Below are 18,343 nucleotides of genomic sequence, written 5' to 3' on the forward strand. Positions count from 1 at the left end.
ATGTACGTTACGCCCTCTATCATTCAGGTCACTCTATTTTTTAACGGCAAGTTGATCCGTGGCAACCGAAGTATGAAATTCTCCTGCTGCAGACTGGATGCCTTCAGATCCCCGAATTTCCCGCCACTCGCCTTCGTGGGCACCAACACTCAAGGTGACTACAGGAACATCAATAATTACACTGTAAAAACATCGGAACCTAGATTTAACACCACGGGTGTTAAATCTAGGGCCTAACACCGATCAAACTTCAATAAAGGACCACACCCACAGGTGTTAAAAATGCACTGTGATGGTGTTGAAAAGTGTTCACCTGACACTTTGTGGTGTTAATTTGACACTGTATAATCGTTATTTTGACACTGTACTGGTGTTAATTCAAAAATGACACCACATGGTGTTGATTTGATATCTGTTAGTGTTAATATCAATGGTTTAACACCCGTCCAGCTTCAATAAGAGACCACACCTGGTGCAGCTGGTGTTACTTTGGGGTAAATTTATTTTCACATTTTTTCAAAAATCTAGTATTTTTAATGTAAAATTCTTGATCGTCTTGTTTAAATTAAAAATCAACAAAAAGTGCAGTTACTAAGAAACTCTTCAAAAAACAGTTTAAAATTTGGAAATGACACCCGGAGGTGTTAATTTAACACCATAAATGAGCACCGAAAATTTAACACCAGCTCGGTGTTCACTATTTAACACCGGACTTTTTGCAGTGTACTAACAACATCTACTTGAGCTCGTGATTCAAAGTGTACATAATTATCATGTGTACTGATGTAATCGGGATGAAATATTGGGGTTTTGTTGGCGCTTAAAGAAAGTAAGGATATTTAGACCTATATAATACCAAAAGAAAGGGGATATGTAAAAAAAAAAAAAACATTTGTATATTCATATTATGTACCAACATTCGTAAATCATGAATGTATTTTTTGTTAAACTTTTACCTCTTTTGAATTTCATTCTTGAACAGCAATGTCAATAGCATAGATCTGTACTCCATGGGACAGAATGATACTAAAACGTAGTATTTCCTAAGTTCGAATCAGACAGTACATTGTAAACCAGGGCTACTTGATGTATGATCACTTTGGCACCGTCCTTCATCCTCCATTGTTTAATTCCAATGTGACATCTTTTATTTCGTTCATTCCATCATGGTTAGTGATCTGGACCAATGTCCGTCAACCGAAACCTGGTGAAGAGTTCAGTGTGAAGGCGAACATGACAGCCGAAGTGGATCTCCTTTGGATCTATCCCAACATCACCCTCGACACGGTGAGTTCGGGGAAATAGTCGGTATAATGTCACCCTCGAAACAGTGCGTTTGAGACAATAGTCGATAATAACATCACCCTCATTACCACGCCAGAAGGCAATATTAAACAGACTAATCACTGATATGATTCCGTTATGTAGGCGTCACTGTCGCGAAATTGACCAAAGATGAACACAGGATAAAGGAAATGTTCCAATTAGCCGCTGATCGTATAAACATTGGGTCATTCGTGAAGGCAACTTAAGCCATCGTATGGATGGTGGATTTTTCAGGCTCCTGTAGCAACTTTGTGAGCGGTGATAAAATCGTCAAATTCATGTAGACATCTCTTTTTCCTTCGTTTGTCCTTCGGATTCACATCTTCGTGTAGCCTTCGTGTGTTGTTCGGGTGCCATCGTGTAACTTTCAGTAGGCGTCGTATTTGCTTCGGCTGCTGATTGGCTTTGACCAAGTTCCGGGCCAACTTCACACAAAATAATTGAAAAGTCCATATTTGTATTGCCGTCTTGTGTCAATTTTGGGACAGTGTCACGCCACCCTTACCCCGAATAATGATGGTTATTCCGCAAACGCAGGGGCGGATCCAGGAATTCTGTAAAGGGGGGGGGGGGGGGGCGCAACTAATATTTCTGGTGGCACCTCTGGACCGGGTTTCATTTCATTTTTTTCTTTTTTTTTCTTTTTTTTTAACGATAAATAAAGGGGGGCGTGCGCCTCTTGAGCCCCCCTCTGGATCCGCCACTGAGACGTGTATTCTTTTTTATACTCTAAGGCCCCACTTAATCTCGACCAGTGGGCTGCGAAGCTCTCGCTGGTGGGCCGCCAAAAATGAAATGAATATTCATATTCAATCTTACTGGGCCTCAATAAAGTTTGTAGGAGCCAATGTGGGCCTCGGGTTTGAAAAACGTTGAGAATCTATTGTTTAAAATCTTTGCCTTTAGCGAGTGTGCTCAACCGGGAAGTGAAAATCAAATTCAATTGCTTGATGAATGTCTATTCAATATTGAAAACGTAATTTTGTACGATTGAACATTGAACAGGTGAAGGCACATCTCCAGACTGACATCAAGGGCGTTGTGTTTATGACGTACGGCGCGGGAAACTTTCCATCAGACCGCAAAGACATCTTGAATGCTATCAAAGAGGCCGTTGAGGGCGGCAAACTGATCGTGAACTGCACCCAGTGTCCTAACGGACAAGTCACACCGGCTTACGAGACCGGACAAGTAAGTCTTGGTTTGACAGAAATACATTGTAGGGGCTTAACACCCGCCTTAGAATAAGATCAGGCCAGAAAAAAAAAAGTGATCTTAAAGGTCTTGTTTTCCTTTCGGAGCAGTGATTAAAAAAAAAAAAAATGTTCAAGATATCACTTTTGATGCATATGTGTAGGTCAGTTGTATCACAAAACATCCTACCATATAATTTTTTTGCAATAAAGCCTGAAATAATGTTATAAGGAAATATCACTATTTTTCTCATTAAACCATACGGTTAAGTCTGGAAACATTTTTATTATAACTTTTGTTCACATTTTAATATTTAACAATACTTAATATTGATTACACTAGTTCAAATTTTTACATTGGCTGTTTCTATCCCTAACGCACATTTTAGAACGATTTTGACGCTTTAATGCTGGATTTTTGTTTCATCTGCAAATGGTAAATTATGCCTTTAAAGATCGGTAGACCACTCACCTAGATGACTACTGAGTAAAGGAGACACTAGTAAACAAAACCTAGAGTTGAGAGCATGACTTTATTTGAGAAATTAATTAGATTTTTTTTTTTGTGACTCTGATTTTTTATGTAAGATGAGAAAACCATGCATTGTTATTGTTTTGTACACGTTCTTAAACATGTTTAATTCGCGTTTATCAGGATCGATCTAAATTCTGTTGATCCGTGAGTTTGCTTATCAAATTTTGTTCGATGTTTTATCTTGGTTTATTAAGGTCCTGATAGAGGCAGGGGTAATCCCCCTCTCTGACATCACACCAGAGGCGGCGCTCACCAAACTTGATTACGTCATCCAAAACTTCACAGGCTCAGAACGCGAGGCTTACCTCAAACGTAGCCTGCGGGGAGAGATGACGGTTCAGTAGTTTGATCATATATTTCAAGGAGTTTTTAAATTGATTTGATTTGATCTGATCTGATTTCATTGTTCCACATCTAAAACAAAAATAATATGATAAAATCGATTGAACTTTAGACTGGACCAAGCGTCGTAATTACAAAGAATACAAGAGAAGACAATTTTATAAACATGAAATGTGGGGGACCTACTAAAAAAGCAGAGCTTGTGATGTATAGGTCCCTAGATGAAAATGTTGGTCTTGTTAAACAAACAACCTAGTAACAAAAATTATGAAAGAAAGGAAATGAACGTAAAGGAAAAGAGAGCAAAAAAGCAAGAAAAACAAATAAAATACATCAGAACAGAACGAATTAGCCACCTGTAATATGGTTGGTAGATTCCTCGTCATCCGACCAACATAGGCTGCGTTTATCAACTTTCCCCTTTTTTAAACGGCTTCCGAAAGCCCTTTCCAAAGCCCTTTCCAAAGCCCTTTCCAAAGTCCTTTCCATAGCCCTTTCCAAAGCCCTTTCCAAAGCCCTTTACAAAGCCCTGTACTATTAATGTGCCGCTTGTTTTCTAAGAAGGGACGGCGAAAAGCAACTACCATCATAAAGACATATGTTCCTTTGAGAGTGACGAGTTATGATGCCATGCCACATGAATCAATTGTCTTCCTATCTGTGACGCAGCTCCAGTTTACCACATACTTCAAATATTTCTGAGTGGCGGCATGAGACTTTCGCTGCGTTTATCAACTGTCCTCTGTTTAAACGGCTTTCAAAAGCCGTTTCCAAAGCCCTTTATCATAACGGCTTCCAAAATAGTTGCGTTTATCAACTCTCTCCGCGAACACGATAACTGGCCTGTCACTGCACAGCTGCATTGCGCCGGCAATTCGACCCGAGGAGAAGAGGTCCATAAGGCGTGCATTGTTCGTAACCGCAGTACAATACTACAAAGCCGTTTCAAAACAGCTTTGCGTTTATCAACTTCAAAAGACTTTTACAAACAGGTTTCTGAAAACCTGTTTAAGAAACCTGTTTGGAAAGCCACAAATTTGCGGCTTTCTAAAATGCTTTCCGAAAGGGCTTTCAAAACAGCTTTGCGTTTATCAACTCGTAAAAATTCCTTGAAAGCTGTTTGGAAAACCTGTTTCTGCCGAGAAAAGGAGTTGATAAACGCACCCATAGTTAGGTAACAGTAGGAATGCGCAAAAGCGCAGGATACATAATGATTCATTATTCAGGAATAGCTTTGACATGAGCGACTCTGTAAGAAGAACGAAAAGCAAACCCTGAATACCTAATAAAAAGGTGTGATACCTCTTTGATCATAATAATGATCAAAGAGTTATCACACTTGATCATATCAAGTCTTTCATGGATCAACCCGAGTCTGAGATCGCACTCCGTGGCCTACACGATTTAATGACGCCACATGTACGATACTGCACATCTAATGTTGATGAATTATACTTACTTTTTTTACCTGATTGTAACCAGTTTTTCTTGAAATTTAAAAGAAAATATTGGTCTTCCTCTGTAGTGGCATTGTGTCATTTAAGATACATCGCTGATGTTGAAAACATATATTTTATCTCAGTTGTAAGGAATTGATACATTTTCCTTATTTAGTACATTTTAGTTTTTTTTTTTTTTTTTGTAAGCGCTATGATATAGATAGATGAACTGTGTATGGTGTATCTAAATGCCTGGTAATGATAATAATAATAATGATAATAATGATAGTAATAATAATAATAATAATAATAACAATAATAATAATAATAATAATAATAATAATAATAAAGATAATAGTAGTAATAATAATAATTGTAATATTAATAGTAATAATCGTCATCATATTCGTAACTTTTTTCTTGCCTTTTCTTCTTTTAACTTCTTGACGGTCACATTGTCTTCTGGATTAAAAACGCCTTCTGAATACCTGAAACTTTTGAGGTGAGGATGCAGCATTCAACTTTGTGCGAAATACGTAGAAACCACTTTATGAATGTTAAAGAGCATGCAATTCTAAGAGGAATTCAATGTTTATTTGATGAAACTTGGTTTTGAAGTGGCTGAGATATCCAAAAACAAAGGTGGGTCCCGCCTTTTATTAGGATTGCTTTGTTTTGGATAACTCAGCTATTTCACAACCAATTTTCATCAAATAAACTTTGAATTCCTTTTAGAATCTTTATGCTCTTTAATATTTCATGAGAGGTTTCTCATTATCTAAAAACAAACAAACAAAACATCATAAAAAACTTTGGAAACTAATAAGTGAATAAAAGAAAACCCAAGGCAGTATCACTACACGTCTCTTCCTTTCTCTCTCTCTACATTATACATGTACGGTATATAAACTGCTGACAATGTTTCATACACTGTCTCCCTTAGGCTGAGTTCAGATTGTTTCATGAATATGATATGATACATATATATATATAATATATATAATTTTATATATATATATATATATATATATGCATATTAATGTGTGTGTGTGTGTGTGTGTGTGTGTGTGTGTGTGTAATTATCAACAATCTGAACCTAGATTAATAGTGTGTAAAAAATATGAATGAGTGTTGTCAGCAGTTAAAAATGTAACAATTATTCAAGGAGACACAAATTTGTCTCCTTAGGGTCAGTGTCTCCTTAATGTTTTATCTACAGTGTCTCCCTACGGCTATATCATATACATCATATGTATGTGTGTATGTATGTCTGGTCTATATGTTTTGAAATCCGTCCGGCCAGGAGCAGACGTATACCCTTGTGTGTATGTCCTGCTTCAGAAACGGATTTTAATCTAACATCACATCGCATCCTGGTCGCTGATGAAGAATGCGATGACTAACCTGTTTGGTGTCTTGTTTCTAAAACATGCGCTTTCCTCGCCAGGATAAAGCGTTTTAATGCCATTTTAGGTTTTAATCTCATTCATTTCTGTTCGTTATTGATCAGTGCCTACCAGGAAAGGCTGGTTGACTATCAGGTAAAGTCTGATTGACTATCAGGAAAAGTCTGATTGACTACGGGAAAGACCGTTGACTATCAGGAAAGTCTGATACAGTATTCCATCACGGACAAGGCACAACTACTGGCTGGGATGTCTCTATGGGGGCCGGAGGTGTGAGTTTGCGTCAATGAAAGACAAGATGAGGTGGGTCTCTGAACCGTTTATCTTCGTGATAGTAAATCGGAGCATGACGTTGGCAATGTAAGTCCTTGAAAAGCTACCAGGGATTTTTTTAACACTTAACGTTTTTTAACACTGATTTCATCCTTTCATCTTTGGCTCTTCGTGGAGGGAACCAGTTCATGGATGCGTCGTTGCTACGCCAAACGCGCACATACACACTGCGCGGTTACCATGCACTGTGGCAGCAACTACCAGTCTAGACGCATTCCATCACACAAGCAGGTAAGTTTTGAAATCCGTCCGACCAGGAGCAGACGTATGCCCTTGTGTGTATGTCCTGCTTCAGAAACGGATTTTAATCTAACATCACATCGCATCCTGGTCGCTGATGAAGAATGCGATGACTAACCTGTTTGGTGTCTTGTTTCTAAAACATGCGCTTTCCTCGCCAGGATAAAGCATTTTAATGCCATTTTAGGTTTTAATCTCATATATATATATATATATATATATATATATTGATTAATCATAATACTATCGAAAAGTGCAGTGTTCGAATGCCAGTAACAAAGTAGCATTATACTGCCATTAAAGTAATTTTGATGACAAATTGTAGGACGTTATCAAACAGCTACAGGGAGCTATCTACTTGAATTATACTAACAGGAGGTTTCCCTGTTGTTATAGATATTTGATGATTTTTTTTTTCAAAAGTTATTATATAGGCTATGTAGATACAAAGACTAGACCAATTATGTATATGTGTACAATGTCACTATACATGTAACTACAACTGTATGTATATTATCTGTGACAATGAAGACAAGAGAGTCGCACGATGCTAGCTGGATAGGTTATGACCTCTCAGCCTTATTGTCTGCTTGGCAGACGTGTGTGTTGCTTGGGTTGTGTTGTGGCTGTCTGCCACTAGTTTGCAGGCACAAACCCTTGTTGGTCGTATAGGAGTCTGCATGCGCCAAGACTAATACACGCACCACTACACTGCAGTAGTTTGCAGGCACAAACCCTTGTTGGTCGTAGAGGAGTCTGCGCCAAGACTACTATATGCACCACTTCGGCACTGTCCCATAGGCCCTGTGTTGTAGCTTCTCCCAACAAGGGTTTGTACAACCTTTGGGTCCATAAACACCTTTTCATGTTTATTAGGCGGAGCTTCGCTCTGAGAGGATTGTCATGGCAACCGTGATTGACAGGTTCAATCTGGGCTGCCTAGCTGACCTCCACTGAGATAAAGATCAACCTGAGGAGAAAGCCAGGTGGTGGTTTGATCTGTTACATAAGACTTTGGAATGTACTTTCTGGGGTGAGGGATGCTCCTGTCTGCTGTTAGTTATGATCAGGGAGGTTTATTCCACCCCCTGATTATATTGTATAGTTTTATGCACTGAGGCTTGGCGCAGGAACGTGCATGCTACTTCAGTAATTCAATCCATGGCAAACATCTACAACTCCAATGGTGAAGTTACTAAATTATAAAGGTTTAAAAAGCTCTCCCTCTCTCTTTCTCTCTTCTACTGACCATTTTTTTTTATTTTTTCTCTTCTTTTCTATTGTCTATCTCTCTATTTTCCTTTCTCTTCTCTTGGACTACTCTCTATCTCTCTATTTTTTTTTCTGTTTTACTCTTCATCTCTCTACTTTTCTTTTCTCTCTTGTACTCGTCATCTCTATTTTTCTGTTTTTCTTGCTTTTCTCTAATCTAGCTCTCACTTCAGATATTCTTTTTATTTCTTTGTGTCTATAATCTGCTCTCTATCATCAAATAGGCCGACCTAATATCAAAGTCATGAGAAACATTTTTTTTTTCTCCATTTTCAACCTCTCTTTCAATGAATCTCTTTATGAAAGAATTAGGCCTACTCAATAATTCAGTCTCTGTGTAAACTGATATACTCTCCATTCACATAAAACAGCTCAAATGAATGACTAGAAATCAACAAAATTCTGTTTATTTCTCTTTCATGATCACATAAGTCTACCTTTCATGTAGACAAAGTAGTTTCATTGGCCTCTGGTATGCATAATCATCCAATGTGTCAAATTTAACCCCTTCTTTCATGATTCTGCAATGTCATGAAGGCTTACAAGCCTGTTGTACAGTCTAAATTCAGATATTTATTAAGATATAAAAACCTATGCCTCTATGAGCCCAAAATCTAGTTTTCTCAGCATTTATCTGTATGCTTTCACAACACATTTGACATTCTTTCTGACATGTTTATGAATGTGAGCTGACATAAAAACTTATTCACCTCACAATGTGTGTCACCTGACTACCAAGTTCACATCAAGTTCAATTAACCGAACTTTGATGATTTATGTAACATATTGGGCTTGTTCAAGTAAAGATCACCTCACAGGCCTACATCCTTGTCCTACAGACATATGTATGTTTAAGTTACTAGTAATTATTGTATTACATGCAGATTTATAATACTTAACATAAATCAAACTCGAAGTTTTTAAAATGTCAACAAAATACTTGCCAATCATGGGCTTAAAGGAGCTGAGACACAAGATCAACTATCCAGACCTGCAAGGATCGATAAATTCAAGTAAAAATGATCTTACCTAAGATTCATATTTGAATTGTCCTGGAAAATATACACTCTCATTCAAAATGTTGAATAGCTCCATTAATCAATAACATTCATGACTATGTTTACTGTGCATAAGTATCTTATCTCTATCCTTTTACTCCCAAATAGCAGTGACCAAGCAGGACATACCAGTGTTATGTGTTATTGGCTTTATGAAAACTGCTTCACACAATATGGCATAAAATATTTTGATGATATAGTTAAAGTGAACATATGCATGCAGAACCTGTAGACCAATGTATTTATCACATTACTAGAACACGCCAGTGACAGATTGATAAAAATTGGGTACTAGTAATCCGTTCAAAAGTTCTGAATTTGGAAGTGTCAGTGCTGCCATTGCTGAATGAAAAGACCACTTCAGCTTGTGATGTCACAAATGTTATGATGTTAAGAAAATATGAATAAAATAAAACATTCTCACTTCCCTCACATGACAAATGAGCATTTATAGACTTGCCTTTTTCAAAAAGCAGAGGGAACAATATTACTACTGTATGTCAGTAACAAGTCAAGAAAGTATGTACTTTATCAAAAAAGAATCCTGAGATTCTGTGGAATTCTCTTTATATCATTGTTACTGTGTATCGCTTATGCATGCCAACATCATAAACTGTATCTTAATCTTCTTATGAAGCAGTGACTGCACATCAGAAACATCAGAAATGCATAACTTTTGAACAAATCATGTGATTTCTCTATATCTTTCACTAATATGTTCTACTGATGGTGCTGCATTTCAGTTTTATGCAAGCAGCACTATTAACACACCCAACTGCTGAGCTTATCAATTCTGTTCACCTCCAAAATAAATCTACATTGCAAGAGAATGAGAAGCTCACATGCATTTTTTCATAGCAAAACTTTGTAATTTGTACACGTTTATAACCAGGTCAATGTGATACACATCTCCCTCAACTGAGGATGTTAGCTCAATCCATGTTTCTGGATTTTTTTATTAAAAAAAAAATGTTGCTACTATGGCAATACATCGTTCATTAATGGCAAATATCTTACAAGTCAAGTGTGCCAAATTTCAAGTCAAATGCTAACAACAGAGGGAGCTAACTCAATTTAAAACACTTTGTTTACATTTCCATCAAAAACAAATTACCATGGCAACACATCATTTGACATTGACAAAAGATGAATATACAATATTTTATATCATTTTCCATAAAAGAAATGTTACTATGGCAATGTGCGACAATGACAAAAGACATGTTTTGCAATATATCTGAACCTCAGTAATCACATGTGCTAAATTTATGTTGTATACTCATAAACTAAGAAAGATAGCACAATCCACACTACTTGTATTTGCATATTATTCTCATTAAAAAAAAAAAAGAAGTATTGCTACTGTGGCAACACACTGTTCATCATTGACAAAAGACGAGGCTTGCACAAGTACCATACCTGTCACATGTGCCACTATCAAGTAAAATACAGTACTCCAAAACAGAGGAAGCTAGCTCAATCTCCAATATTTTTGCATTGTTTTTCGGGAAAAAAATGCCATGTAATCATGGCAATGCAGTATTCAACATTCAAAAGAGATTGAGTTTCCATATCAACAACATACTGAAGGGGTCACACGTATCTAATTTCACATCAAGTGCTCAGAAACTGAGGGGCTAAGCTCACTCCACAATAGGCTTAAATGTACATTTTTTTTTTGTGGGGGGGGGGGGGAGATGCTGTTATCATACGAATAAGTAACAAATCTTAAGTAATTTGCTTAAACTTGATGGATTTAGCTAAATCCACTGGTAATGTGCACGATTTTGAATAAAAAAAACTGTTACCATGACAAGAGATAAAGTTTCCACACACATTTGTGGTCACATGTGCCAAATCTCAAGGCCAAAATATCACACAACTTTTGAGACCAAATTTGTCACTCCAAGGCATACCATTTTGAAGCCACACCCCTCTGAAAACAAAATTTGTCAACCGAAAAATTGCTCAAAGACATGATTTTGTGTATAAATGCAATGTTAATTGTTATAAAAATAAGTATTTTTACTTTCAATGGCTGATAATGATTTTTTTAGCCTGATTATGCTTTAAAAAGTTTCTGCGACAAATTCTGATGAAACAAGCAACAAAAACAAAAAGTATAAAACAAAGAAATACATAAGAATTTCAATAAACAATAAAATACATAAGAAATTATTATGACGCCGAAAGTTTGCTTCAATATTCTTGTTGAGGATATTGAAAAGAACATGTTCACCGAAAATTAGAAGTCTTGTAGCTTTCAATTTTTTTTATGGGCAAAAAATTATTTTTGCATAAATTAGCATAAATCAATAAAAAATACATAAATTAAAATTTGAAAAATCTAACTATACAGTCTTGTAGATTACACTGACCTCTACCTTAGTGCAAATTTTTGCAGGGATCACGTGATCCACGACCGAGATCTGAAGGGGGGGGGGGCCAAAAGGGCCCTCCTCCCAGTGGTTTCAAGTCCCTCAGTTGGATTACGGTTGAAAAAAAAAAAAATTAGGGGCTTAAATCAATGTACACATTTATATTTGTTTGAAAATATTGCTCTTGTGGTAACAGACATTTGGGGAACCACAAAAAGTGTACTGCACAATAACAAAGCACAGTCAATTCCAAGTCCCAAATTGCAAGTCAAATGCTCAAAAACTGAGCAAACAAGACAGTCCACAGTGTAAAAACAAAACACTGATACAATGCCTTCACAATGACTAGAGATAAAGTTTTTTGGGGAAAAAAAAAAACTTAATTTAAAAAACAACTTAGGGAGTTGGGTCAATGCACATATTCTGTGTTTGTATAAAAACATTGCTGGGAAAAAGATATACTTAAAATCACAAAAAAAAAGTCTTGCACAAAAATATAATACAGCCATGATAAGTCCCAAATTACAACTCATATGCTCAAAACACTACTGAGCAAAATCTTTGATTCACAAAACTTTGTATGATTTCTGATTTTTGGATCAGACCCACAGGTGATCGACAGTTTGTTTCTCATGATGTCAAGTTCTGCAACATTTTCTTCTTCTGTCCATTCAGCCACTTGTCCAGTGTGCGTCCTGACAGAGAAGAAAATGGATTCCTCTTGAATCCCCTGAAGTCATTGTACTGGCGATCGGACATAATTGCAAAGACATGTGCATTCTTCAGTTCACGAATAATAATGTCCTCATCTTTGTTGGCATTGACCTCTTTTACCTTACCCCTTCTCTTACTTGGCTTTGTGTGTTTTTCATATTCTCTTTCAAGTGCACTTATGAAAGGAGTGGCTCTTGATGCCCTTTTAACGTTCATTTCAGTCAGATTTGCGCCCATTCCGTCAAACACTCGCTTCATCCTCTTGTTTTCATGCTCTAGATGCAGATCCAAAGGCTTGTTCTTCCCAGTACCTCCTGTCAGTAGGAATGAAACAATAAGAAATGAGATTATCAATTTTCAATTTTGAATATTAGGCACAAAAGAAAACAACAAAACAATAAATAGGTTCAAGTCAGAAAAATGATATAAACTTTCAAGCCATCACTAAATGTACACTAATTGAGAACAAATGGTTTTTTTTTTTTTTTATGTTCACAAAATTGACAAAATTTGATTTCGCCAGCCCACCCCCCACAAAAATAATAACAACAAAAGCAGCACTGCTACACAAATCCCAGCAACTGATTTGATCATGGTACCCTATGATCACTGACACACACACACACAAAAAAAAAGAAATAATGGCAGTCATTGAAACTGAATACCATGAAGAGTACTATTTAGGAATAGGAGAAAATTATCAGAGAATTTTCCTTCAAAAGAAACAAGAAAAGAATCACATTATTTCAGTTTTTTTATGGACTTTGATAAATAAAATCATAAAAGCTATTGGGTTTACCTCTGCTGTTGAAGAATCTGTTGTGAATGACTTGTTCCCGGGTGCTGGGTGGAAGAGTTGCCTGCACCTGGGCCAGTAGATTGAAAGCCTCAACACTGTAGTTTGAGTTGCCATGTGCTTTATAAAAAAGCAGCATGAATTTCCAGTCCCTGACTACACGCATTCCATCCCCTTCTTTGATCGCATCCTCGAAGTCAGCTAAGAAGACACCCATGTGAAGAAGGCTGCAGTGGTAGGCAAACACGTGATCACTTCCATCAGATTCATCATCACCTGGCATGATGTAGTGATCAACAAAGTTTCCAATGCTGGTGTGGAGGAACTCCTTTTGGTTCTGCACAGTCACAGGGGCCCCCGATGGTGAGAAGTGCTGTGATGGTGTTGCAGTTAGATTCTCCATTCCAAAGTAGTGGAGTGCAGCTGCCACGATATGTGCACGTGTGACTGTGTGGATGAAGTCTTGGACAGCATTCATGTTCACTTTAGGAGCTGAGGGCAGGTTGTACCTACGAATAATGTTTTGTAGGTATTTTACAGTTCCCCGCTCACCGGCAGATTTCTCCTTAAGATGGCGCTTGTACCATACCTAATGATAAAAATGAAAGGAAAGAAAATAATGTACACATGGTAAGGACCATTTCTAAAGTATATGCGCAGTCAGTACTGGATGAGAAGACTACTACAGTGGATGATGCCACATACGTAGAATGATATAAATGAGAATTCAGTTTGTTTGCCTTTTTTCTGCAAAGTGTTCATTTTCTTGACTTGTCGCATTTTGGTCCCCCCCCCCCCTGCTTTCGAAGTTGCGCATGATCATTCCGCAAAGCATGATTTTATGACCTTTTTTTTTTTCAAGTATCGCCCAACTTTTGAGGCCAAATTTAAGAATTTAATAAACAATAAACTACATAAAATACTGTTCTTCTATTACACAAGAACCGTGAAGATAGGATGAATTAGAATGAAATTTTTTTCCATTATTACCTTAGAAAACATCAATATATATATTATAATGTACTTGATTCAAATAAGAGAAAAAAATAGAAGCATTGCTGCATTCACTCATTCCACATATCTGTGATGGTGGACTTGCCCTTTAATTGTGAAATACAAGTACCATGAAACATTTTATCATATTGACTCAAAACTGAATGATATAGAAAGTAATAGTCACTATAGGCAAAAACTATGATAAAATGTGTTATACCTTGCCCTAATTTGGATTACTAATGTACAAACAGTAAAATAATCATTTTGTGATGCAACTCTGCAGAGAGTGCATGTGGAGAATAATGCTACATGTGAGAAAAAAAGTGATCATTCCCATGCATACATTGTCACTCTGTTATTGTAATCCATTTTAAAGTAATCTTTGTTACATTTTTATAATGAGAAGCACCTTGAGCATTTTAGTAGAATTTATAGTGGTAATCGACAAATTAAATGCGTTATCATTTCCATGATTATCAGTTCAATAAACTTGTAATCTTTTCCACTATTTATATTCCTAATATAGATTTACAAACACATATAAACATGTAACTGGTCTCCAAGAGAAATGTACCACTTTTAAAAATGGTACTACATGACCCACAGTCACTCAAAATGAACAAAAATTCTATCCTGGTTTTATCAATAAACTTCAACACATGTCAATATACAAGTGAATGGTTCAATCTTGCTAGTGATTCAGGCAGGGCTCACACTAATTATGATTTATTTTTCTCTCATTCATTGATATACATATACATTTGGCTGCGTTCACCAAAATAAGCTCATGAAAAACACTCAGAAGTTTGTTTACTCCTCATTTTCACTGAACTTAGCAGCTTATTGTTATAATGTAATTTTTGTGACTGTGGATTCTGACCTGGGCAATAACTGCTTTGTGACTGAACCTATCATTGGATCATGGACAAAGAAACCAGAGTGACGTGTTACATGTGTTTATTTTTTATGACTGAAGGTGAAGTAATGCCCTTCCAATTCTTTTTTTTTTTTAAACTAGCTTACTCAGAAATTATAAATATTTAGCAGAGCTACTAGTGTGTGGCAATATATAGACATTGCATGGTACAAATCCTTCATTTGTACATGTATATCTGAGGTATACACTGTACCTAGGCCTATACTGTACATATAAGAGCTAATCAACTATTTACAACAATACAATGATATGAACAATAACACATACCTCATAGAGGTGCATTTTGGCATGCCAGTCTTGCACAGCAGGTGTCAGAGAATCAAGGCGTTCCTTGGCTGTTTCTCCCTCGTTGCATAGTTGCTTGGATGATTGGGCCCGGACCCTTGTGAGCTGGTCCCCCCAAAGAATAGTATGAGGAACAGTGATGGTAGCATCCTCCCCATGAAGCTCGTTGAATGGCCTTACAGCATCAGTGGTGAGATCCTCTTTCCAGGAGTACAGTGACCGCATGATCTGAATCATCTCAGAGAGCTTGTTGGGGTTCTTGAGCTGCACCTCCATTGCTACTGCCTGGCTCTTCATCGCAGCATACTTCTGATATCTATCAAAAGGAAATATGTAGAGATATGACAATTCATGCAATAATTGAATTACAAGGCATGATATTCTCCCAAGGGGAAAAAAGGCAAGCAAGTGTGGAGGACCTTGCATGTGTGACATCAGGGCCCCGTTGCTAGAAACTTTGCGTTTAAACGCAACTTGCAACTGATTGTCACTGGCCAATCAAAATCATTGTTGCATGCATGTCTTCTTAATAGGGCAGACCCTGAGCCAATCAGAATGGCTGTTTCAAAATTAGCAATTATTTGCAATTGATTGCAACTTTCTTGCAACGGGGCCCAGGAATTCAAAGAAAAGCTCTTATGGAAATTCTAGGGGTACCATACCTTACATATTCTTTTTTTTTCCTCAAACGTGCATGTTACTTGTCATAATTTTGCAAGAAGCAAGAAAACATACATTATTTGAAAACAATCTGAATTTTTAAGAAAAATGCAGGTGATTTTAGATTTAAATTTCAAGAAAATTATGTCTGAATACAGTCAAACCTGTCTATAGTGGCCACACAAGGAAGACAGAAAAAGTGGCCGTTATAGTCAGGTGGCCGCTATAGACAGGTAATCTAACTTTGTGTGCATTGCTTACATGTATCATGTATCATAATTGTATCCTTACATGTACATGTATGTGTGTACGTATGCACACAATGTGTGTTTCATGCATTTAACCATGCCAGTGTATATGAAATTGTTGCACTGTAGTATACGTATTGTGGTGAAGAAAGCTTAACACTAAGTGCATTATTATGACTGAATGAGGGATGAACGCAACAGTGGCGATCACAGAACTTTGCCCGCATGACTACAAGGCAGAAAAACACACTGAATTATCGGCTCAGCTAAGGCTTTGTTGGGTTTTTGGCCGCTATAGTTAAAATCTCTATCGGTTAAAATCTACACAGCTGTACCACGGGAAACAAAATTTGTGGCCGCTTAGACAGGTGGCCACCATACACAGGGTCTTTAACAGGGTTTTTCTCTCAGGGGGATTTTTCAGTGGCCGCTGTAGACAGGTGGTCGCTATAAACAGGTGGCTGCTAAGGCAGGTTTGACTGTAATTCTATTTTCAGTATTATTAATTTTCATTGGCAAGAGTCATCCATCGTAAGTGGTACTTTTAGTAATACCATATAGTTATTTCATGAGTAATATTCTATTCTATGGAAAATTACATAGGTAGTGATCGTGGGGGATTGTTAAGAGGCCATGATCCATATCACCTATGAGTGTATTGCAGGCAACATGACTTGAGAAAATACTTGATAAATAGTGCTGCATGTAGTTTACATGTTACAGACTAGACTAATTACCTGTGAGGGATATGCTGTGGTACAACATCTATCAGATAGGGTTGAAGTTCAGGCATGCGTTCGAGGAGCACTCGTGCCACAATGATGATCATGTGATCCCTCAGTGTCCTGTTGTCATCAATGCTTGGAAGCCATGATGCTGGAGGCATTGACTCCAAACTAGATCTGGCGTCATGGTCTTCTACATTGTGATGAACAGGAACCCTGTCCTTGACAGCTACAGCATTGAACCAGTGCCAGTCCACATTTTTCTGGTCTACCCTCATCCTGCGAACTCTTTTAATGCCATCTATGTTGTCTCCAACGATGGAGAATCCTTGGTGGTGCCTCACCCATGAAACAACCTCATCTGAACTTTGTTCCCCGACTTTCTTCAGCAATTCGAGGCAGTAGAACGGAGAAACGGAGATGTTTAGATGCTGCATCCTCCGTAATGTCTGTAAATAACATCAGAAAAAGGGAATAATTAGAAACAATATATCTCATTAATGTTTTATGTACAAGCAATTATACCATTTGGAGACTAGAACCAGAATTATCATGAGATGTGATTAATACCCACACCTTAACCCCACGACACTTGCTCAATTTACAATATTTTGCATGCTTTTTACCCTCCCCCCCCAAAAAAAATGAATAAAATAAAATAAATAAATAAATAAAACTAAAATAAATAAATAAATAAATAAATAAATAAATAGAATAAAAATAAAAATAAAAAAAGAAATAAAAAAGAAAGAAAGAAAGGCAGTTACCATGGCAATGCATTGCTAAACATTGATGACAGAATTATTTTGCTATCTATCTTTGCCAAATGTCAAGTAAAAGTGCAAAAGGAAAAAGCTCAATCCACAATATCTCCGGATCATTTTCCATCAGCTGTTACTATGGCAATTGATCAACAGAAGATTTCTCGTCCACAATAGTTCTTCATTCTACATAAAAATGGTATCTTTCCAAAGCTACACAATGTCAGACATTCAAGGAAGTTGGAGTTTGCACATCTGTTCAGCATACTTTAGTGGTTAGAGTATACCAAATTTCAGGGGAAAGGGAATGCTCAAAGACTGAAGACATAAGCTCAATGACAATATTTATGTATTGTACATACTTCCATTGAAAAGTCCTGTTACTACAACTGTATGACAAAACATTGGTCGACAATTCTTACAGGAGATGAAGTTTGCCCTTTCACATATCAGTGTGCAATAGCAGTCACTTGTCCACAATTTAATTTTACCAAATATTATAAGAATTGATAAGTAGAAAATCTATCACTGAATGTGATTCTAAATCCTGATGAAATTTGCTCAATCCACAATATTTTGTATTCTTTTTTATCGAAAGAAGTGGTACCATGGAAACACATTCATTGTTCAATATTAACAGCAGCATTTTGCTCATCAAATGTAAAGACCGTACTGGTAATATACACTCAGCAAAAAAAG

At 36.9% G+C, this 18,343-nt stretch overlaps 1 protein-coding gene across 1 annotated transcript; it reads left to right on the top strand.

Annotated features, from left to right (window-relative positions):
- LOC139711715 (L-asparaginase-like) lies at positions 1-3,398 on the top strand. The gene is made up of 4 exons (XM_071623574.1): positions 1-154; positions 1,175-1,287; positions 2,332-2,517; positions 3,249-3,398. The coding sequence occupies exons 1-4, from the start codon at positions 1-3 to the stop codon at positions 3,396-3,398; spliced, it is 603 nt and encodes a 200-aa protein (XP_071479675.1).
- The last annotated feature ends 14,945 nt before the right edge of the window (positions 3,399-18,343 follow it).

Source organism: Diadema antillarum, unplaced genomic scaffold (assembly GCF_040938485.1).
Source record: "Diadema antillarum isolate AM-2024a unplaced genomic scaffold, OU_Dant_1.0 seq00001692_RagTag, whole genome shotgun sequence".
Classification (NCBI taxonomy): domain Eukaryota; kingdom Metazoa; phylum Echinodermata; class Echinoidea; order Diadematoida; family Diadematidae; genus Diadema; species Diadema antillarum.

Excerpts from the sequence above, each read along its gene's own strand:
- LOC139711715 (XM_071623574.1), top strand. The coding sequence starts at position 1 with ATGTACGTTACGCCCTCTATCATTCAGGTCACTCTATTTTTTAACGGC. Across the intron at positions 155-1,174 it reads CGTGGGCACCAACACTCAAG|TGATCTGGACCAATGTCCGT; the intron begins GTGACTACAGGA and ends CATCATGGTTAG. Across the intron at positions 1,288-2,331 it reads CCAACATCACCCTCGACACG|GTGAAGGCACATCTCCAGAC; the intron begins GTGAGTTCGGGG and ends AACATTGAACAG.